At 38.6% G+C, this 22,751-nt stretch overlaps 1 protein-coding gene and 1 pseudogene across 2 annotated transcripts; one reads left to right on the top strand and one right to left on the bottom strand.

Annotated features, from left to right (window-relative positions):
* Positions 1–2,703: 2,703 nt before the first annotated feature.
* Positions 2,704–21,655, bottom strand: RCN2 (reticulocalbin 2). Of its 2 annotated transcripts, none has more exons than XM_069560136.1 (7): positions 21,089–21,655; positions 20,591–20,696; positions 17,179–17,375; positions 9,030–9,143; positions 5,649–5,745; positions 4,063–4,205; positions 2,704–3,550 (listed from the first exon to the last, which is right to left on the bottom strand). In XM_069560136.1, exons 1-7 carry the CDS (start codon positions 21,230–21,232, stop codon positions 3,398–3,400), a joined length of 954 nt encoding a protein of 317 aa, XP_069416237.1. In that variant the 5' UTR covers positions 21,233–21,655; the 3' UTR covers positions 2,704–3,397. The 2 variants fall into 2 exon arrangements, with proteins under 2 accessions (XP_069416237.1, XP_069416238.1); XM_069560137.1 differs by having other exon boundaries at positions 9,030–9,131; positions 21,089–21,468.
* LOC138423801 (large ribosomal subunit protein eL30 pseudogene) lies at positions 12,779–13,208 on the top strand (annotated as a pseudogene).
* Positions 21,656–22,751: the final 1,096 nt, after the last annotated feature.

Genomic DNA, 22,751 nt, shown 5'->3' with positions numbered 1-22,751 from the left:
AGAAGTTTTTTAAAGAAGAAATTTCTCACTTAAAAGGAAATACAGTAACACAAAAACCTGAGAGATAAATGCATAATTTAATGCATAAATTTAAAACTGCAAAGGAATCCAAAAAGGACATATACTGTAATAATTCCAACTATGTGATGTTCTGGAAAAGGCAAAACTAAGGAGACAGTAGGTTTAGTGTTTGCCAGGGGTTGGGACGGAGGACGAATGAATAAAGGCAGAGCAGAGAGGATTTTAGGGCAGTGAAACTACCCTGTAGAAAGGTAGATATGTCATTATACATTTGTCCAAACCCACAGAGTGTGCAACGTCAAGAACAAATCTTAAACTGTGGTCTTTGAGTGATAATAATGTCCTACAAGACTTCTCTGTCCCTGGGATTCTCCAGGCAAGAATACTGGAGTGGGTTACCATTTCCTTCCCCAATGTGTCATCAGTTGTAACAAATACGCCACTCTGGTAAGGGATTTTGATAGTAGAGGTGGCTGTGTATGTGTGAAGAGCAGAGTTTATGGGAATCACTACCTTTTGCTCAATTTTGTTGTGAATTTAAGACTGCTAAGACTTTAAAATAAGTTGATTAAAAAAAAAAAAAAAACAAAGGAAAGAACTAAGTAAGGCTAACTGAATGTCCTAGCTTTGTTTAAGTTCACATCACAAACTATAAAGTCATTTTCTGTCCTGTATATTTGCCCAATCAGAAACATGTATGAACTGATTTGTGTATATACTGTCAGCTTTTCCATTTTGAAGTAGTTCCTGGAGTCTAACAAAGGAAGTTATTAAGTCCTTCAGCCAGAATCAGCAAATAATTCAAAAAGTCTCATTCTATAAGAATAAATTCAAATTATCCTATTTCTATTAAAATAAAAATAAAAGCTTTATTTTTAAAGAGGCTTGTTTAAAACTTAAATCCCAACAAAAGCATTAAAAATAAACTTTTCTATTTTGAATTAGCAAAAGAAATAAACTTTTCTATTCTGAATTACAGAAACTCTGTTCAAAGCAGATTCTTTTTCTCTGAATGCTTATAAAAGCCAATTATTTAATACTAAATCTTCTCTTAGCAAGGATAGGATGTGCTCTTACCAAAATCTTAGCAGCTTAACATAATAAAAGTCTTATTTTTTGATCATGCAAAGTCCACTGAGGGTCCACCTGAGCTTCCTGGGGTCACTCAGTAATCAAGACTATTTCGGGACTTTCCATAAAGAATCCACCTGCCAGTGCAGGGGACATGGGTTCAATCCCTGGTCTGGGAAGATTTCACGTGCAACTAAGCCGTGCAACATAACTACTGAGCCTGCACTCTAGAGCCCCTGCTCTGCAACAAGAGAAGCCCACACACGGCAAGGATGAGTAGCCCCCAGCTTGCCGCAGCTAGAGAGCGCCTCTGCACAGCAATGACGACCCAGCACAGCCGAAAAGCAAGAAACCTTTAAAAAGACCACTTTGATCTTGTGGCTTCACCATTTCAAGTAAGGCATCCTTTACACCACCAGGGCAAAGGCACGGCAAAGGTTTGTCACTGGTCTGCTTTGGGAATGACACATACTACTTCCACTCACACTTAATTGGTTAGAACCAGCCCTTGTTCACCCACATGGGGACTGGAAAGTATAATTTCTTTATGCCAGGGATTAAAGAAGTACAGATATGGATGACCACTAATAATGTCACCAAAATTCTTATATCCACGTGAAATCAAGGCTGAATGTAGAATGCTAATTCTTAACTCATCAGATTAAAATAAAAGCTGTATCTGATCCTCTAACAATTCTGGTATAGATTTTGGAGAATCTAGTAAGAAAAACAAATGATTATCATGCTAATCAAACTAGTAATTCCAAATATCCTAATTTCAGTAAGGTTGACAAAATGGCAGATGAGTGATAATTGTGTATCTTTTAATTCTTAAAGAACCAGACAAGTATAAGTTAAAATGAAAACCATGTACTTTAGCCACCAGGGTAAGCAAGCTATCATTAAAGTGTGAGAGTTTATAATCTGCATTCACAACTCATATCAGCAAAAATGGGAGCAAGAGAGGTAAGCAGACAGTTAATTCTATCAGAAAAGAGTTTCAGGTTTTCTCTATTACTCATAAAAACTAGCTGAGTCTCCCAATGCTGTGCATGCTATAAAAGAGACAACTTCAGATTGGAAAAAGATTAACAGAATGCATAGCTGGCCTCTTCACCCACAAATACAGATAATTTAAGAAAACAGAAACTGTGAGTTAAAGCTAGGAAAAAAATAAATTTCTCACCTTCTCACTTTTCTTACTCCCCACAAAGGTAACAAGCTAACTTCCTGAATAAGGTTAAAACTGACTGCATAGGTATGGACAAATGCTTATCAAGTGTGATTTTAATTTCAGTATGACTGATCTCAGGCTCTGCTGGTAATTTCAACCTGTGTAATCCTTATGATTGTTTCCAGGCTGAGAGAGCAAGACCGCATTTGCTATACTAGCAACTGAAATGTGTCAGGTGTACATTCAATCACAATATGATTCTTTTATCCAAAAAAACCAAAATAAGAATATGAAGCAAGAATATAATTTAACAAAGTTTTGAGAGAATTTACTTCTCAAATACAGGAATAAATGAGGTCAGGTAATGTATAATACAACAAAACTTTTGCTGAATTCAAGGTTTACCTGAAGGAACAAAGAAAAATCAAACAAACATATAAAAAGATAGGACATTTCATTTTAATCAGTCAAAAAAAAAAAAAGAAAAGAGTTCTGGACAAAGTCAAATTCCACACACCGTAATGCTATAGTTACACATTAAATATAATTACTATCTATACATATGCAAAAATATAAAGTTCTATTTCATACAATAAAACCCTTTATAGAAACCATTTTAAAATTAAGCAGAACTTCTCAACATTAATATGTGAGGTATAAGTCCTTCTAAGGTTCCTTTAAAGGTTTTAAAACAAAATGCTAAATCTAAAAACAATGTCCTTCTGTCAGTTCCCAAGTTAAACCTACTTAAAACAAAAAATTGATAGCTTAGTCACATATTACTTAAATAATATTGTTCAGGCATCTCTGAAATCCTCTGGTTTTTTTTTTCAAGTATGGAAACAGAACTCAAATATTTCACAATACAGTACTAAACAGATGGGTTATTTAGGAAAGACTTTTTTGTCATATGGCACAACATTGTTTCATTTCTTCAATGCATTTGGAAATAAATATCAGGCTTTTGTTTTACTTTTCTCCTAAAAGGCCAAAACTATAATGTACATTAAGATAATTTTGACTCTGGTAAGACTTAAGAATGTAAAATATAACATCAACATTTTATCACAAAAGTAAAGCTGGTAACAAACTATAAAAGGAGCCCGTGCTCTACTCAGATACACCCGGGGATCAAAGCTCATCATGATAAAAATATTCATCATGAAGCTGTCTGCCGTAATCTGTGGCTTCACTTGTAAGAAACAAGTCCTGGTTCTCCAGAATCTCTTCTTCGGAGAGCTTTCGGTCACTATTCAAATCCATTTCATCAATTAGATGAAGAGCCTTTAAAATAAAACAAAAAGGTGTCAAGCATAATGAGTATTTTTCAGCAAGATGTTCACATTTTAATGGGATCTGATTTGTCAAAATCATTCAGGTATACCAAGTACTCATTATTGTCTAAGTACCTAAAAGTATTAACTATCATGACTGGGTCTGTTTACAGCATTTCTCGTTACCTCCTTTCTTACTTTCTGCTGGGTTCTGTCTCTTCCCAACTCAAATCCAATTCAGGATATCTCAAAGTCAAGAAAAATTAGTATAACCCATTTTGAGCCCCAGAGGTAAATACCAACTTTCATTCTTCTATTGTACTATTGAATTCATACATAATATACCATCTTAACTTCCTTGTCTCTTTGACAATCTAAAACAGATCATAGATTTAAATCAAGAAATAGCAATGCATCGATCCTAAATAACTCCATTACTTCCTTCTTTGGCTTACGATTCTGAATCTCCTTTACTATAATAGCACAAATCTGGGGATGAGAGAGTCATTCTGTAATACTCACTTCTTCCTGCGCAATGCCCTGGTTATTGGGCACAACCCAGGACAACAGTTCTTGTGGGTCAAGTCTGCCATCAGCATCTTTGTCGTAATCATTCATGAACCTATCTTTCTCAACAAGTATCCACTCTGGATCTTCATTTGCGGCTATTAACATTAAAAAAGAACATAAACATGGATACACAAGAATACCACAGGCATCCCAAAAGAAGTCTGATATAGCCCCAGATAGAGGAAATGAATTTACAGCTTACCACAGAAAGGAGGCCCCAAGAAACAAAGCGCTTAACTGTAAAGGGCTGAAATAAGCGCAAACTCAGTAGTAATTTTCAAAAATGATACTCAAGAGTTTTAAAACAGTTGCACAGAGGGGTGGGGTAGGGAGGGAGATGAGAGGGAGGTTCAAAAGGTAGGGGACGTATGTAGAACTGTTGCATAGGGACCTCCCTGGCAGACCAGGGGTCGGGCCTCTGTGCTTCCAATGCAGGCACCGTCGATTCAACGCCCTGGTCGGGGAACTAGGATCCCACATGCTGTGTGGCGTGACCAAAAAGAAAAACTAATCAGCTTTGTTATAAAACTGTTCTGGGATAAAACTCAACTGAAAAAGTGAAAAAAAAAAAAACCACAAAGATGAAAGTCTATGTATCATGCATCGAACCTGGAGGTGGGAGGGGGAGTTCAGGATGGGGAACCTGTGCACACCCGTGGCGGATTCATGCTGATGTACGGCAAAACCAATACAGTATTGTAAAGTAATTAGCCTCCAATTAAAATATATAAATTTATATTAAAAAAATAAATAAATAAACAGATGGAGATTTTAAAAAAGTCTATGTAAAAATCTCATGGAGAAAAAAAATTTTTCAACTGTTACATATTATCACAAACTAGTAATTTTGCTAACTGCTGCTACTTGTTCTGATATTGTTGGCCGAAGTCTGAACTGGGTAATGGTTTTATGAACATCATGTGACTAAATCTTCCTGTGTGTTCTTACAAAGTAATGCCATAGGTAATTTTAAAGTGACATTCACAGTAAGTGATGCTAAGCAAAAATTCTGAAAAGACAGCTGCTTATACAAAAAGCTGCATATGGGGAGGGAGGTGGGAGGGGGGTTCATGTTTGGGAACACATGTAAGAATTAAAGATTTTAAAATTAAAAAAAAAAAGCTGCATATAAAACTTCCTTAAATTTTAAACAGTAAGCCACTTTCCACAGTCTTACTCTAGTATTTATAGGATTTTATTTATTTTTTTCTTCTAAGATCTACATGCAAACGTACAGGAGTCTGTTTAAAAATATCAACCTTTACTTCCTCAGGCATTTGAATTGATAATTACATTGTATTTGTTTGAAAAGGAAGAAAAATGCTTGGCTCTACATGTGGAACTAAAACTGAGCAAAACAGCATTCTCAGATAAGCTGTAAGTCTCTTTGTTTCACTAGTATTTTATTGAACTGAACAAGGAGGTATCAGGCCCACTCTTCCATTTTCCTCTGTCAAACAGAGCTCTCAATGAGCAAGACTATCTTTCAATTTCTTCCTTTTTTCCCCCTTCCTTCCACACATCCCCAGCCTACTTACTTGGGTCCCGCCTGTAGTCACCGAGAAATTCTTCCAAACTAACAAATCCATCACCATTTTTGTCATGTTCTTCTAAAGCCTCTTGAATGACAAATTCCTATTCCATGTAAGTTCGCAAAAACAAACAAAAAAAAATCTGTCACAAAAGTTTCAATCCCATCACCATCTGAATCAATCCTACTATAGAATTAATTATTGAATTATTTCTACTATAATTAATTAATCCTACTATGGAAATAATTATCCTAATTATTCTTTAGGAATAATTATTTTGTCTCTACTTGCCACGCAATCTTTCTAAACACTGGAATTTAGAAGCAGGAATAAAACCCCAAATATTAATAGCTTAGAATTTAACATCCTTAAGTTTCTATTATTGAGCACTCTACCTCACCCTCCTGAATAACCTTGGCAATAAACTCACATTTCTATTTTCTGCACATTACCTCCTTCTGAAGAATGATATCTTATACTATCTTTGTCTTTAATTTCACTTTCCTGCCAATCCATTAACAAGCCAAAAGAACCCTCATCTCAGATGTCTCTGCATAGAACTGTTGCCTGAAATGGGTCAGTACCCTATATAACTTCAACTTCCTTGCCTCCTCTTTCACCCTAGACTGCCCTCAAATCGGTTCCTGACTCTTTCTAAGGCTCCTTCCCAACTAATCCCTTCTGACCCAAAGATCACACCCTTTCCAGCTATGCTTTCCCAAGATGACCTGCTCCAGTGCCTGCCTACCTACACTCCTGTGCCCCCTTGGAGACTTTTCTGATTATGGCAGCCCTCATGCTATACAGCAGACCCACATCACTTTCTCCTTTATTCCAGAATCAGAGGAAGATACACAAATATAAACCTAATCCTTATAAATTTATTTTTTGCCACTTCTGTGGGCTCTCACTGCAGCTTGGAAGTCTATCTCTGCCTCAGCTTCCCTAACACTCTATGGCTGGTTTTTGACATCTCTGTTTTCTCTAAGCCTTACCCCAGCTCTCTCCAACATGCTCTTGGCAAAGACTTCCTGTTTTTCTAAGCATGGGAGAAATCCTTCCTTGTTTCCTAGCATTCCATCCTCACCTTTAACCACCTCTTTTTGATGCCTGCTCCTCTCATCCTTCTCTTTGATCTCAGCAGTTAAGGCTCTGCCCCTCAGGATGAAGCCCTCAACTCTCTTCCTAGATCCCATACTTCCTCACTTCCTGAGAGCTTTCTTTTACTCTTAACTCCAGCCTCTCCAACCCCTTCCACTAGCTCCTTCTTCTATGCCTTTAGAAACAGTCAAGTTCCCACGACTCTGTTGCACTCTTTAACCACCATCCTGGTCTTTCTTTTCCTCTCAGAGGTTACATCTACTGTTCTCATTTCCTCATTACCTGCTGCTGCCTGAATACTTTTTCAGCCTGGATTCCAGCACCACAACTACAGTGAAATATATTCTCAAATGTCTCTTATTGTAGTCAAATCCAGGGGCTTTATCTACATCTGCATGAAGCAACACTTAAGTAGAAGTTGTTAGTTTTTTAAAAAAATCAAATACAACAGATTTTTGATACAGAAACCAGGGGATGTTAACCTGGAGACCCAAAGATTAGTTTTGGAGAGAGGATCTGAGAATCTCTTGAGATTATTAATCCAGTATTTTATGTGTATGAACATGGACATGTTCAGGGCTTTTCTGGGGCAGGGTACACAGCTTGCATCATATATTTTTTAAAGGAGTCTGTGATCCAATAAAAGAATCACTGATCAAAATGATTATTCCTCCATTCAAGTAATCCTCTTGGGAAACAGACTTATTTCAAGAATGCTGCCTTGGTTAAAATAATTTTTAATATTATGTGAATCAAAATATTTTTTAAATTCCAACTTTTAATTCAACGTAGAATCACTTAGTTGATCTTATATTCTGCCCTTTCCCATCCTACATACCCTTAAAGGGGAAAAAAAGGAAAAAAGGATCCACAAAGACAATTAAGGTAAACAGAAATTAATGGAGCTGCTCTGAATGAGACACCGTCTTAGGATCACCCATCTTGTGTGCTGCCGTCAACTCCAACTCAGCACAAAGACCATCCTTTCCCATCCTGACATATCCCATTCTGCAATGGTACTGCTTTTGTATCGTTACTCAAGCTTCCAACCTCGGAGTCATTTCTGATTCTTGCCCTCTTCCCCTCCCATGATACATCAGTCAACATTCCTGTCTGTGCTTTCTTCAGAATGTTGGTCATTCATCAATTCATTCCATTGCCACTTTCTACTCCAGGGCCATACACATAATGCCTAAATTATTTCATTGCTGTCACTGGTCATTTCCCTCCTCGGTCTTCAACTGTTCCTTATTCCCCAGATAATCAAGATCCAACATCCTCTGCCTACCATGCTAGGGCTCAATTAGCTTATCTTTACTTAATTCTGGCACTTAAACAAACTGTGCCCAGCAATGTTCTCAAACTAGGTCATGTACTTTGTGGAAAGTAAGAAATCCAAAGCCTCACAATGGCAAGAGAAATAGCACTGATGGTGGTGTGTTGCCACTGAGCTAGAGAGAAAAATGTATCTGCAGTCCTGCTATCAAGGCAGTGGCATCCAACCATGACCCATTAAGCAAAAAGCTGCATCTTCCCTCCCAGAAATGTCCAGGGAACCAAGCCACACAGCTGGGGGCTGATGCCGGGCAACAGACCTCAATGTAAATGTTTCGTCTGTTTTTTAAAAGCCATTTCTTATGTTAATGTTTACTCTCCAATATGATAGTTTCTGCTCTCAAGAAGTTTACCAAGTCATAGCAGGGACTTAATCAGTGTTGAACTATACCTAGAGTTCAACAAAATTTTGAAGAGCTGGTACTTCTTTTAAGTACTAAAGGGATGAGGGGACTCATTATGCCTAAAGTTGCAAAAACATTATTAGTCATTAGCAGTTGCATCCCCCCACCTCATCCCACCTCCATACCCTATGCAAAGGGATCTAAATGTGATAGTGTTCCCAGACCAAAAGTTTTCACAAGTAACCTTGTAAACTAAACAGGAAGTTCTAGTGTTACTGATATTGAAACACCTGTGAAAGTCTGAAAGCTACAAAACAACAAGGAAGGCTGAAGATAACCCAGTTATGAAAGAGAAAGTAGCCAGGGAAAGACCGATACACATACATACTTCAGAGATTAAGAAAACCTCATTCCTTACCTTCTCCCTCCCTGTACACACCCCCACTCCACCAGAAAACCTTCTTCCCATGCCTCTTCTGAAGCAAGGAGAAGTTTAGATCATCTCCTAAAATTCTGTTTTGTATATAATTCATTTTCATTACTGTGTAAAAGTAAGTTTTAAAGTTTGGGCTATTCAATAGTTATCTTGAAATTTTTTCTTCCTTACCGTCATATAATCAACTTCTTCAGGATGCTCAAAAGCAATAAACTCTTCAAGGTTCAAACCAGGGCTTGAATCCTGATTAGCTTTTTCAAATCGCTTCTTGTCCTTTAAATGAAGCTTTGAAAATTAAATATTGAACATTTAAAGGTTTTCTCATTCATCCCATAACGTCATTAAAAATACTTTGAAAAATACAAGCTATGTGAACTCTAAAGTACATTTATATCCATTATCACATTTTATCTTCACATCATCCCTTTGATGGTAAGTTGGGCAAATAACAAGCATTTACTAGAAGCAATACAGGGACACAGAGAGACTCAGATTTGAATCCCAGCAATGCCACTTATTAATTTGTTACTTAGGGCAAACTGCTTAACCTCTTTGGGCTCCTCAAATATACAATTGGGATAATTTGACACCAAAAACAACAGAAGCAAAAATAAACAAGTGGGACTACATCAAACTAAAAGGCTTCTGCACAGCCAAAGAAATCATCAAGAAAATGAAAGCTACTGAATGGGAGAAAATATCTGCAAATCATCTATCTGATAAGGGGTTAATATCCAAAATACATAGAGAACTTGTACAACTCAATAGAAAAATAAACAGTCCAACTAAAAAAATGGGCAGGTCTGAATAGACGTTTTCTGAATACATACAGATGGCCAACAGGCACGTGAAAAGATGCTCAGCATCATAAATCATCAGGGAAATGCAAATCAAAACCACAGTGAGGCACACCTGACACCTGGATGCTATACAACCAGATAATCCAGCAATCCCACTTCTGAGTATTTGTCTAAAGAAAATGAAAATACTAACTCAAAAAGATATACAAGCCTCTATGTTCACTGCAGCATTATTTACAATAGCCAACACATGGGAACAACCTATGTCCACTGATGGATAAATGGATAAAAAAATTATATAATATATTCCATTATATATATATAGTAGAATATTACTCAGTCATAAAGAATAAAATCTTGCCATTTAACATGTATATATACCTCAAGGGCATTACACTTTGTGAAATAAGTCAGAGAAAGACAAATACTGCATGACTTCTCATATGTAGAATCTAAAAACAAACAAAAAAATCCCTCTAAATCAAAGTTCACAGATAGATAGAGAGAACAGACAGGTGGCTGCCAGAAGTGGCTAGTAGGGAAATGAGAGAAATCAGTGAACTGTTTTTTTTTTTTTTTTTTTTTTAGTTTAAATAAACTGAACAATTCATAATAAGAAAAAAATCTCTATAAAGCAACTGGGATGAGAATTCCTATCAAGCAATTAGAAAACATATTAGGTATTCAATAAATGTTACATGTTACTATTATGGATGGAAAAACTGAGATTAAAATGACTTATTGAAAGGGATGTCAGGAAAACATCTAAAATATATTGAACTTGGATCCTTCCTGTTCTTTCTACAATACTACACACTATCTTCTTTAACAATTGCAGTAATTTTTTGAATGGCCCCAAAGCAATGGATTTAGACTATGTATTAGTTCTTGGTGTGCCTATTTCTGTTTTTGGTCTTCAAAATGACTTTTCAAAAACACTGTAACAGGTTTCAAAAAATAGTCCTCTTATGAGAATACTTTTGGTAAATATTTGGAAGTCTACTCTTTGTAGGCTCTTTATAGTGCTAATTCTGTATGTCCAGATGAATACATCAAAAGCTGAAAAGCCCCTATCTTGGGGTTGAGTTAAATAATCATACCGTTTTCTACTTTGTCATGCCCATCTTCCTTTCCTTTCCCCTCAAGTACACTCTAGTAGGAAACCAAGCAGCAGCGACTATTCGGGAAAAAGCTGCTTTTAATCAATTTTCTCAAAGGTAATTCTGTAATTAAGAGTACTGGAAGCCAACAGTGGCATATTGCTAATCCTGCATACATTTTATTTTGAGAAATTTCTAGGAATAATTTTCCTTTTTATAAACTGATGTGTATTAAACCGCACATTTTTTAAAAAGCACAATTTCAAATATTTTAGAAACTTTTATGTGTTTCACTGTTGAAAAGAAATGCTCTTTTCAATTTTTTAGAATACTAGTGGTTAGGTAGCACTCGTTTACTGAAACAGTAGTTCTTTTACGATGACTGATTTACAGTGGAGAGGCTCACTTCTTTCCCCAAGGAATTTGTCTTTTAAACACCCAGATTCCACTAGCCAGTTATATTCACCCAGTCACGACAGAGAAAAAAAAATGCTTCCAAATAGCTGCTTTTAACTTAATGTTTCATAATTTTAAATAACTAAATAATGTACATGTTATGCTCAGGTTTAACATGGGGAAAAGTAGAAAAACAAGAACTTGAGGTACTTAGCTGAGTCAATCAAGTTTTTTGAATAAATCACTATTCAAAATACTAAAGTGCTTAGATTTCCTTATGAAAGAACCCTTCAATCTGGAGCAAAAAGGTTCATGTTTCAGCAGAGGGAGCTGAATTTGGCCAAATCTGCCTATAGAAAGAAAGGATCTCTTTCAACAGCTGAGATTTCTTTAAAAAAAAAAAAAAAAAGTACTTTTCCCATTTACATTTCTCAGGTTTTTAAAAAATAATGTGATTTTTAAAAGTTTTATTTTTGGTCATTTAAAGAACACAATTTATTAGAGACTCATATTAAAGAAGCTAATACACCAAAAAACTTTTTCCAAAGCGGCAAATTTCTAAAAGATGACCACAAAGGACGGTCAGCTTCATAAAACCTCAACACTTTTTTTTTTTTCTGTATAAAACCCTTGTATTCTAGTGCATAGAAAGTGCTATACACAGTAGTAAAAAGATGGAAACTACCATAGTCATTTATTTTTATATTGTAACAGAAACTTGTGAAGAACAAAACTGCCATCTTTTGGTAGACTAAAGATTTTACATGAGGAAATATATAACCTGTGAAAACAGAACAAAAGTCTAGGTCTTAAAACTCTGATTAGCCACATGCATGATTCTATCTTACACAAATAAATCCTCTTACACATGCACATTCAGCAGCTGGCTTTAGAAGTTACAGGAATTGAGCTTTTGCCAGGTAGGTGCTCAAACTTTAATTATCCTGCTTAAAAGTGCTGACTATACTTGTTCATCAGGTCATAAAGAAATACTTTTTTCCGGCATCTCACAGCCTGCGAGTCATTATTCCAGGTTATCTCTATTCTCTATATGAAAACATTAAAAGTAACATATAATTCAGCTATCAAATTGATTTTTGTTTTTAAATAGGCTTCCATACAGAAACATTTTATTTGGATATCCAATTACTTTTTATGATTATTTTATGGTACAATGTTTAGGCTGTAACTTTGATTAAGATCGATGCATTCTTCATCTTTTTATTTTTTATTTTGCAGAATCATGCAGTTGTGTCTGGGTTCATTTTTACATCCCACATCCACTTTTAGTGGGTTATATATGTAAATATATATATAATTCTAACAAAGTATTATAAATAGAATTTCATGTAGAGACATATTCCTATGTTGTTGAAGAATAAGCAATAGGACCAATAGGACTCCCATTGAGAAGTGTTCATTTCAGGGACCCATTAATTCCTTTAGGCTATAAGGTCCATCTAATTCATTCTTTAAAAGTACAGTCTTATAATCAACATGTCCTGAGTACCTGGCTGGGAAACACAGCATTAAAATCAGACATTCTGGGTGAGTGGGCTCCTGCCGGCCGAGGTTTTGGCAGCGCGCAGTGCCCAGGGAGTTGCCGGTTTGGAACTTCAGATTGTAAACTTCCTGTCCTGAACTCTGTGTTCTAGGTTGGGGGTGTCCCGCATCTAAGGCAGGAAGATGGTGGCCGCAAATAAGACAAAAAAGTCACTGGAGTCGATCAACTCTAGGCTCCAGCTGGTTATGAAAAGTGGAAAGTACGTGCTGGGGTACAAACAGACTCTGAAAATGATCAGACAAGGCAAAGCGAAACTGGTCATCCTTGCCAACACCTGCCCAGCCTTGAGGAAATCTGAAATAGAGTATTACGCCATGTTGGCCAAAACGTGTCCATCACTACAGTGGCAATAATATCGAACTGGGCACAGCATGTGGAAAATACTACAGTGTATGCACACTGGCTATCATTGATCTAGGTGATTCTGATATTATTAGAAGCATGCCAGACCAGACTGGCGAAAAGTAAATCATGTACAATTTTTCTTTAGTAAAACTAGCCAGAGCTTGTTTAAAAAATAAATAAATAAAATAAAATCAGACATTCTGAAAAAAAAAAAAAAAAACAACTGCTCATAAACAGTTTATGTAACCAGTCACGTATTTCTTCGAAGTGAAGATTTTCTTCTCAATACCATCATGTATTATTACATTTCACCCTCCACTCTACAAAGAATATAGATTTTAAAAAACTACACAATTTTCCTACTTTTTGGTGGGATAATAATGAAATCTTTTGAATGAAAAACAAACAAACACACACAGAATCTACTTCTGGTAAGATTTTAAAATACTGTATTTAACATTTGTATTAATTCCCTGGCAAAGAAGTCATGAGGTCATACCATGGTTTGGTTTTAGAAAAAATCTTGGAATGTGAACGATGCTTCTAAGATGAGTTAATTCCTACAGTAAAGGAGAATAACTAGCAGCTAGACAAATTCTAGGGCTTATCATCATTTGTTTTCTTTTTAGCACTAAGTAGTGGAAACACTGATCTACACTCTTTTTAGTCTGCTGTAAGATGAAGACCCAACTAAGGAGAAAAAGAGGATATTTTCCCCTATATATTAAATCTTGTCTGTTCTAAAGCTGGTACAGTTAACAAATGCTTAAACAACTTCCAAAAGCTGATTGTATGTAAGTGTTAGAGATAAACATGTGACTCACGTGTTTACTTCAACAATTTTCTTTCAGATTAAAATAGAAGGATTTACCAGTTCAACTGCTGCTATTTGTTACTATTTCTCCATACTGTTATCCCCATTTTTAGATGCGAGGAAACTGAGGCATAGGAGGCTTAATTTAAACTAAGGTGCACCAGTCATGTGGTGTTGCATGCATGCTCAGTCCCATTTGATGCTTTGCAACCCTCTGGACTGTAGCCCACCGGTCCATAGGACTTTCCTGGCAAGAATACCGGAGTGGGTTTCCATTTCTCCTCCAGGGGATCTTCCCAACTCAGGGATTGAACTCGCATCTCCTCCAGCTCCTGAATTGCAAGTGGATTCTTTAGCTGATGAGCCACTGGGGAAGCCCTTGCTGAATGTAAAGCCAAGCTGACTGGCCCCAAAGCTGGAGTCCTTACCCTCCTCACTGGCAGTACAGGCATAGCCAATGCATAATCATGTCAGCCACAAACTAGCACTTGCCACGGGTGCTTGCCATCTACCTCTACAGGATTAAATCCTGTGCTGCTGCAGCTGCTCGCCTCCAGCACCCTCTGAAGGAGCTCAGGACGGAGAGCAGAAGCCAGGCACTCTGAGTTCTGGGAAAACTGGCAGGACAGGTCTTCAGATAGTTAGATATTCTCAGGAGATAATTTTATGAGCCCAATTCTTATATCTCCTCATCTCTAGAAAAGCACTAAAATCCTTCATGGTTGACAACTGTTTCTCATGACTAGCAGAAGCTTTATAAGACCAGCAGAAATTTTCTAAAAAAATAAATGTGCTTGACTGTATGTACTCCCCCTTTACCAAAATCACATATATACTGTCCTTTCCTTCCCCCCTACATCTTTGGAGCAGTTTCTCAGAGCTATCTGAGGTGTTGTCTCCTAGGCTGCAGTCCTCATACTGCCTCAAATAAAACTTAACACACAACTCTCAAGCTGTGCATTTTTTTAGTCGATAATCCTTAGAAGAGAAACAACCAATTTTGAGTTAGTGATGACCTACAGAGTTCAAGTGGCCAATATGGTTCTAAAATAAATAGCATATCCAATGCTACAGTATGGCCACAGTAAAAACTAAATTGTAGATACCAACAGAGGAAGCTCAAAAGTTTTCAAAGCACCCTTGACTAATATTTTGGGACACAGCCTTTGCAAACAGTTGTTTGAGTTTATTTTTTCCACATACAAAAATCTCTTTTTAAAAAAAGTCTTTAAAACTACCTCTGAAATACAAAGTATTCACAATATCAATTTTTAAGGCTTATAATAATTTGTCTTAAAGAGTTCCTACTAATTACTAAGTCTTTAAAAGTTCCTGTTAATTCCTAAATATGTCTTCTTCAACTATTTTTAAGAAGTATATTTCAACAAATTAAACCATGAGACACACCACAACTCACAGTGATACTAAATTTTTAAAAATAAGTTATTTAAAATGGTGCAGCCACTATGGAAGACAGTGTTGCAATTCCTCAGAAATTTAAAAACAGAATTACTATATATGAACTGGCAATTCCACTTCTGGATGTACCCCCAAAAGAATTAAAGGCAGGATTTCAAACAGATATTTGTACATCCATGTTCATAGCAACATTACTCACAATAGCCAAAAAGATGAAGCAGCTCAACTCACCATTGATTGATGGATGGTTAACAAAATGTGATATATACATATAATGGAATATTATTGTCTTTAAAAGGAAATTTTGACACATACTATGACCTGGACAAATCTTGAGACTGCTAAGTGAAATAAGCTAATCACAAAAAACATACTGTATGATTCCACTTATATGAGGTACCTAGAATACAGTAAGTCTCATTCATATGAACCTTCAAGTTGCAAGCTTTCAAAGATGTGAACATGTGTCTTCCTGTCCAATCACTTAAGTTAATTCACATGTCTGGCATCCAGTCACATGCAGGCATCCTCTCCAAGTGCTTATGCTTCTGTGTACCTTACTGTACAGGGTACGGGCTTTGAAGGTGGCATTAAAGGTAAAGAATCAGCCTGCCAAGGCAGAAGACATAAGAGACATAGGTTCGATCCCTGGGTCGGAAGATGCCCTAGAGAAGGAAATGGCAACCTACTCCGGTTTTCTTGCCTGGAGAATCCCATGGACAGAGGAGCCTGGCATTGCAAAGTCAGACATGACTGAAGCAACTCAGCATGCATGCAGGCACTGTATAAAATACAGTAGTACAGTCTCCTTATTTCAAGCCCAAGATGTCCAGAGGCAAGCTTAGAAGCAGCAGTGATGTAGCTGGTACTACTTTACTTTTCAAGGTACTATACTGTAAGATTAAAGTTGTTTAATTTTTTTTGTATTTTTGTGTATATTATTTGTGCAAAAAATATTATAACCTATTATAATACTGTATAGCTGATTCTGTTTGTTGGGTACAGGCTAACTTTGTTGGACTTATGAATGCATTTTTGGAATGGAACTCATTCATATGCTGGGGAATTACTGTAGTTGAATTCAGAGACACAAAGTAAAGTGGTGATTGCCAGGGGCTGGGGGAAGTGGAAACGGGGAGTTATTTGAGGCTTCCCTGGTGGCTCAGATGGTAGAGAATCTGCCTGGAATGCAGGGGACCTGGGTTTGATCGCTGGGTGGAAAAGATTCCCCTGGAGAAGTGAATGGCAACCCACTCCAGTATTCTTGCCGGGAGAATTCCATGGACAGAGGAGGCTGGCAGCCTACAGTCCATGGGGTTGCAAAGAGTCAGACATGACTAAGTGACTAACACTTTAATGGGTTTAGAGTTTCAGTTTTGCAAGATGAAATAAATTCTGGAGATTGGTTGCCAACAGTGTGAATATAATAAAAAATATGGAACTGCACACTTAAAAATAGTAAAATGGTAAATTTTATGTGTATCTTACCACAATTCTAAAAATGTTTAGTTATTCTATATAAACCTAGGTACTTAAAAATGGGAATAGGCCTCTATAATCTTCCAATATGATACAAAACCAACCGTTCAATAACACAATAAAATAAAATATTGTGAAACATATTCAAAATACACTAAAAGCAAACCAGGAAATGAGAACAAATGATGCAGCTAAGAAAAAGATGCAGGGATAATTGAAGTAGTCCAGAATAAGAGCGCTAAATCTGGCTAGAAAGGAAACATCAAAATGACCACTGAGGTGGAACAGGTGATTGCCTAGAGAACAAGGCAATCCAGTCGATGACCTCAGGCTTCTTGTGCTCACTCATGCAGGAAACTGAACTAATATGATCAAAAGAAAAAGCTTGTGCACATATACTCACCTGCCTAAAAGACTCCTCTTCTGCATCATCAAGAGCAGTGTTCTCATCAAAGTCGATCACCCGATCATACATCTGAATGTTGTATTCATCCCATGACACACTACCATCACTGTTTTTATCATACTCAAGAAACTGCTGTTTCGCTTCTTGCATAGCATAATGTTTAAAAGACATTTGAATCCATGAACTGAGTTCACCTATGAGAATTTCCCAGAACATAATGAATGTGACAGTAATTCTGATACTTAAGAGAAGTGAGGATTTCTAAACATTCTTTAAAACAATAAAAAAAAAAAACTTTAGTGTTTATAAATATTTGAGTGAGAACTGGTTTAGCTGTGTTCATAGAAACAAGAGTAGGAGACGAGGAGAGCTGTTTGGAATCTAAGAATGTTATGTGTGATCTACTCAGTATGTAAGCCCTTTGAGTATGGAGAGTTTTGGTATATTTTTTTCACTGAGGTACTCCAAATGACTAGAAAGCACCGGGCTCAACAAGTATTTATTAAATAAACTACCAATTGGTCAAGAAAGCACTTGACTTTTAAAACATATTATCCAAAAAATTGCAGATAACTTTTGCTAATTGGGCTTTCCTGATAGCTCAGTTGGTAAAGAATCTGTCTGCAGTGCAGGAGACCCTGGTTTGATTCCTGGGTTGGGAAGATCTACTAGGGAAGGGATAGGCTACCCACTCCAGTATTCTTAGACTTCCTTTGTGGCTCAGCTGGTAAAGAATCCACCTACAATGCAGGAGACCTGGGTTTGATCCCTGGGTTGGGAAGATCCCCTGGAGAGGGAAAAGGCTACCCACTCAAGTATTCTGGCCTGGAGAGTTCCATGGACTGTATAGTCCATGGGATCACAAAGAGTTGGACACGACTGAGCAACTTTTCCTTTGCTAATTACCACAGATCTCTCAGGAAGCACAAATATTTGAATAGCTAACCACTTATTTTAATACGTATTAGAAAAAATGTTCATTTACAAAATATAAAGTTTAAAATACATTTTACATTGAGTTGAAGTAAGACTATATCAAGGAAATAATAGTAAGTATGATCTAAATTCTGAAAAATGCACTCAAGTGACGGAAGTTTGAGAAACATTGTTACAGTATATTACCATTAACTATGTCAAATCATCTGGAGGAAATTTTAACAAAGTTATGGGTAGCAATTATGATTTATGTGTGTCTTGTAATAGCTTTGTCTTAACTGGGTATCTGAAAACATGGAGGAAAAGTTTCTAAATCTGAAATGTCCACTTTCAAATCAACTTTTAAAAATCTATCTTAAAATACTTTAAAATATCTATAGAGATATTTTGGAGAAGGAAATGGCAACCTACTCCAGTGCTCTTGCCTTGAGAATCCCAGGGACAGAGGAGCCTGGTGGGCTGTCGTCTATGGGGTCGCACAGAGTCGGACACGACTGAAGCGGCTGAGCAGCAGCAGCAGCAGAGATATTTAGTATATGCATCATAGAGAAAAGGGGATGAGGGGAGAAAAATGTGCATATTTGTAAGAATAGCAAGAGTACCCATTTGGTTTAAAGATAATACACCATTTAAAGAATGGTATTCCTCTGTTAGTTTGGGGGAAGTCAGGTGAATGCTGCTGCTGCTGCTAAGTCGCAAGAACACTGGAGTGGGTTATCATTTCCTTCTCCAATGCATGAAAGTGGAAAGTGAAAGTGAAGTCGCTCAGTCGTGTCCTACTCTTAGCGACCCCATGGACTGCAGCCCACCAGGCTCCTCCGTCCATGGGATTTTCCAGGCGAGAGTACTGGAGTGGGGTGCCATTGCCTTCTCCAAGTCAGGTGAATAGAGAAAAGTAAAGATACTTTGCCTCTCCTGAAACTTTAAATTGGGGTAGAATAATTATGGTAACCATGGAACAATTACTTTATACTAAGTCCTCTACAGATGCTGTCTTTAATTCTCAAAACAAGGCAATTATAATAATTGCTTTACAGTTGAGGAAATTGACATTAGAAATTGAGGACTCATAACTGATAAGTAGCAGAGTCCAGATTCAAACCCCATGTTTGGCTTCAAAGCCCACACTCCTTCCACTGAACTTTGCTGTCTCTCAAGAACCCGAGTCCAGTCCTGGCCCTTAACGTGCAAATAAGCAAAACTTCCTGAAGAGTCCTCAAGAGGAATGATCATCCAGGCATAACAGGATACAGAATGGAACAGAGGCCAGAAACAGGGCTTCACACTTCAGCTCTGCTGTTAGAGCTAAGTTTACCCTCTCAAGGTTTTGTTTTCTCATCTATTAAATGAAGATTTGGACTAAGTTTCTTTTAATTTTTTTAAAGCTTACTATTAAATATTTGAACATATATAGGCCCTTACAGATAAATGCCACCAAGTTTTCCAAATCATCTTGCGCACTCTCTAATGAATCCAAAGTTGGACCTATTCTTATTGGATAATTAGTCTAGAGACTCTGTTGTTCACATAGAAGGAGCAAAACCTTAATATTGGTGACCACACCTGAGGGCACTTCATTGACAACACATCTTGAATTTACCAATCAGCTTGTAATTCTCTCTAGCAACTTCATTCTTCAGATGTTAAGCAGCATTTAAATGACAGTTATAGCAAAACAGCTCCTGAATTTTTGTTGAGGATCAATTTGGAAAAGTTGATAGGGTTTTTCAAATGAATTAAGCAATGGGGAGAGGCAGGTGCACAGCTATTTATTTAGAATATTCTTTTAATAATCTGTGCATTTCGTTCCTGACTCTAGAACCTATCTAAGAGCACTCTTTTTTTTTTTTTTTTTTTAAGTGAAGGCTATTAAAGACTGAATTAAGGGAAGGAGATATGGATTCTAATCCTGGTTTTGCCACTCATTTGAGGAAGGTACTTATGCCTCTGGGTTTCAGTTTCTTCACCCCTACAAAAAGAGGTGGATATAATGATTATATGGTTCCTACCGAGTTATAATAATCTGTCATAAGCACAATTCACATGAAACAGGTCCTTTTCCACTTGCTTATAAAAAGAAGCAAGTTCTTAAGATTCTAATGAAGCATTTATCAAAAGAGCAATAAACTTAATGCCTTAAGGTTTTAGTTTGTTTCTCCAAAATGAATCACATTGTTGACGTTGATAAAAAGTCATGTGAGGAGTCCGGCAATTGCTCTAGGTATGACCTGAACACCAGGGTCAATGATGCTTATGTATTACTGGAGAGAGCACTGAGCTTTACTTGGTATCCTATGTCTAAAGATTTGGAGGTATAAAACCTACTCACCATGTCCTTTTTACCCCTCTCACATAGCATCTCTAATTGATTGCAACACTAGTCATCTACACTCAACAGACACCCTGCTTAAACGTTTGTATTTGTCTCCTACAAAGGGATGTCTCCATTGTTAGTTGTGTAGGACGTCCTTACTTTCGGTGAGAAAGCCATCTGAGTCCAAGTCAATTTTCTTTATGATTGACTTCAGTCTTTTGTGTTGCTCTTCGGGGGAGAGTTTAACATATTCATCGACTTCTTCCTTTGGGAGGTAAGCGATATACAGGGGGGATCAAGCATTACTATCAGGAGGGTAAAATGGTGGAGAAAAACAGAGCTATTAGAGACCTTCCTTGCGGAGGGCTTTTGGGGTGACCCATATCTGCTCTCCAAGGGCCCTGCCCCCAATGATCCCCTCAGTGATCCTGCCCCTTGTAGGAGAGTAGAAGGGATCTGGCTCTTGGGCCGCACTATTTTCACGAGCTTACAGACCCCGGGGTCCATCGGAGAGTGAGCAGCGCCCCGCCCGGCCCCCATTGTCAGGCTGCCCCGACCAGGCCTCGCCCGGCCGCCCCCTTTGTCCCGCGGGGACAAAGCCCGCGGCAGCCGCGCTGCGAGGCCCGGCCCTCCCAGCCCCCGGTCTGGCCGCCTCACCTGGCCGCCCAGCAGCGCCTCGCGGTCGTAGTCGGCGCGGTGCTCGCCCTGCCGGTAGTGCAGCTCCTCGGCTTCCCCGGCGCTGGCTGCCGCGGCGCACAGCAGCAGCAGCCCCAGCGTGGCGGGCCTCGGGCCCAGCTGCATCGCGCCAGCCAGCCGCGGACACACAGTGAGGCGAGGAGGGAAGCAGGCGGGGCCCACGCCAGCGGCGGCGCTCGGATGGAAGCTGCAGAGAGGCGGCGCGGCGACGTACAGAGGTGGGAACGGAATGCGGAGAGGTCCGTGGCCTCAGTTACTAGTGTGCTGTAAGGCTGAGGCCCGAGCCACAACTGCGATGGTGAAACTGGTCCGGCCGAGGCCTATATAGCCCCGGTGGGGGTGGGGGGGGCGGGGCGAGGCGGGGCGCCAGGCCGCGCCGCTGATTGGGTCGCACGGCGCTGGGGGCGGGCCGCGGCGATGTGGCGATCTGCCGCGGGCCCAGAGGTTCCCGGAGGCTGGCGATCGTGGCCGGGAGGGGAGACCCCCGGGGGAGCCTTTCCTTGCGCCACGACACCCTCCAGAAGACACGCCCTCACTCCACCCTCGCCGTGTCTCTGTCAGTCAGCCTCATTCCTGCCCGAAGATCCCTGTCTAGTCCATGTAACCGACCCTGCTTCCATCATTGAGAAAGGCTGCAGATTTGGATGAAAACAATAGAGTACCTAGGAAAATCTTTGTATTTCCAAATCTTTAATGTATCTCTACTTACTTATTTGACCAGAGCAGAACGAATGAACCTGGGTACTGAAGCCAGATGTTTTGTATCTGATGCTCAGTTTCGCGATTTACAAGTTCTGTGGCCTTCGCCAAGTTTGAGGTTGCTTAGTCGCTAAGTCGCTTCCTACTCTTTGCGACCCCATGGACTGTAACCTGCCAGGCTCCTCTGTCCATGGGATTTTTCCAGGCAAGAATACTGGAGTGGGTTGCCGTGCCCTTCTCCAATGCGTCATCCGCACCAGGGTTGGAACCCGCGCCTCCTGCTTTGGCATGCGGATTCTTTACCACTGTCCCTAAGTAAAATGTATAATTCAGTAAATTATGTTTAAGACATAAATTATTCTTTAAGACTAGCATATACTTGGCCTACTTAATATTGCTCTGCAGGAGACCTGAGGCTCCTTCTTACAACCAGTCCCAAACATTCCCTGCCACCTGCCTGGAGAGCTGGCACTCAGGATACTTACCATCCAGGCATTTAAGAAATAGTGACACCTTTTGTATAGTTATAACTGGACATGGAACTACAGACCGGTTCCAAATAGAGAAAGGAGTTCATCAAGGCTGTATATTGTCACCCTGCTTATTTCACTTCTATGCAGAGTACATCATGTGAAACACTGGGCTGGATGAAGCAAAAGCCAGAATCAAGATTGCAGGGAGAAATATCAATAACCTCAGATATGCAGAGGACACCACCCTTATGGCAGAAAGTGAAGAACTAAAGAACCTCTTGATGAAAGTGAAAGAGGAGAGTGAAAAAGTTGGCTTAAAACTCAACATTCAGAAAACTAAGATCGTGGCATCTGGTCCCATCACTTCATGGCAAATAGATGGGGAAACAGTGGAAACAGTGACAGACATTTTTTTGGGCTCCAAAGTCACTGCAGATGGTGACTGCAGCCAT

This window comes from Ovis canadensis, chromosome 18 (assembly GCF_042477335.2).
Source record: "Ovis canadensis isolate MfBH-ARS-UI-01 breed Bighorn chromosome 18, ARS-UI_OviCan_v2, whole genome shotgun sequence".
Taxonomy (NCBI): Eukaryota; Metazoa; Chordata; class Mammalia; order Artiodactyla; family Bovidae; genus Ovis; species Ovis canadensis.
This window is presented reverse-complemented; position numbering and strand designations above follow the sequence as displayed.

Excerpts from the sequence above, each read along its gene's own strand:
- RCN2 (XM_069560136.1), bottom strand. The coding sequence starts at position 21,232 with ATGCAGCTGGGCCCGAGGCCCGCCACGCTGGGGCTGCTGCTGCTGTGC. Across the intron at positions 17,376-20,590 it reads AGATGGCTTTCTCACCGAAA|GTGAACTCAGTTCATGGATT; the intron begins GTAAGGACGTCC and ends AAATTCTCATAG. Across the intron at positions 4,206-5,648 it reads TGACTACAGGCGGGACCCAA|CCGCAAATGAAGATCCAGAG; the intron begins GTAAGTAGGCTG and ends TAATGTTAATAG.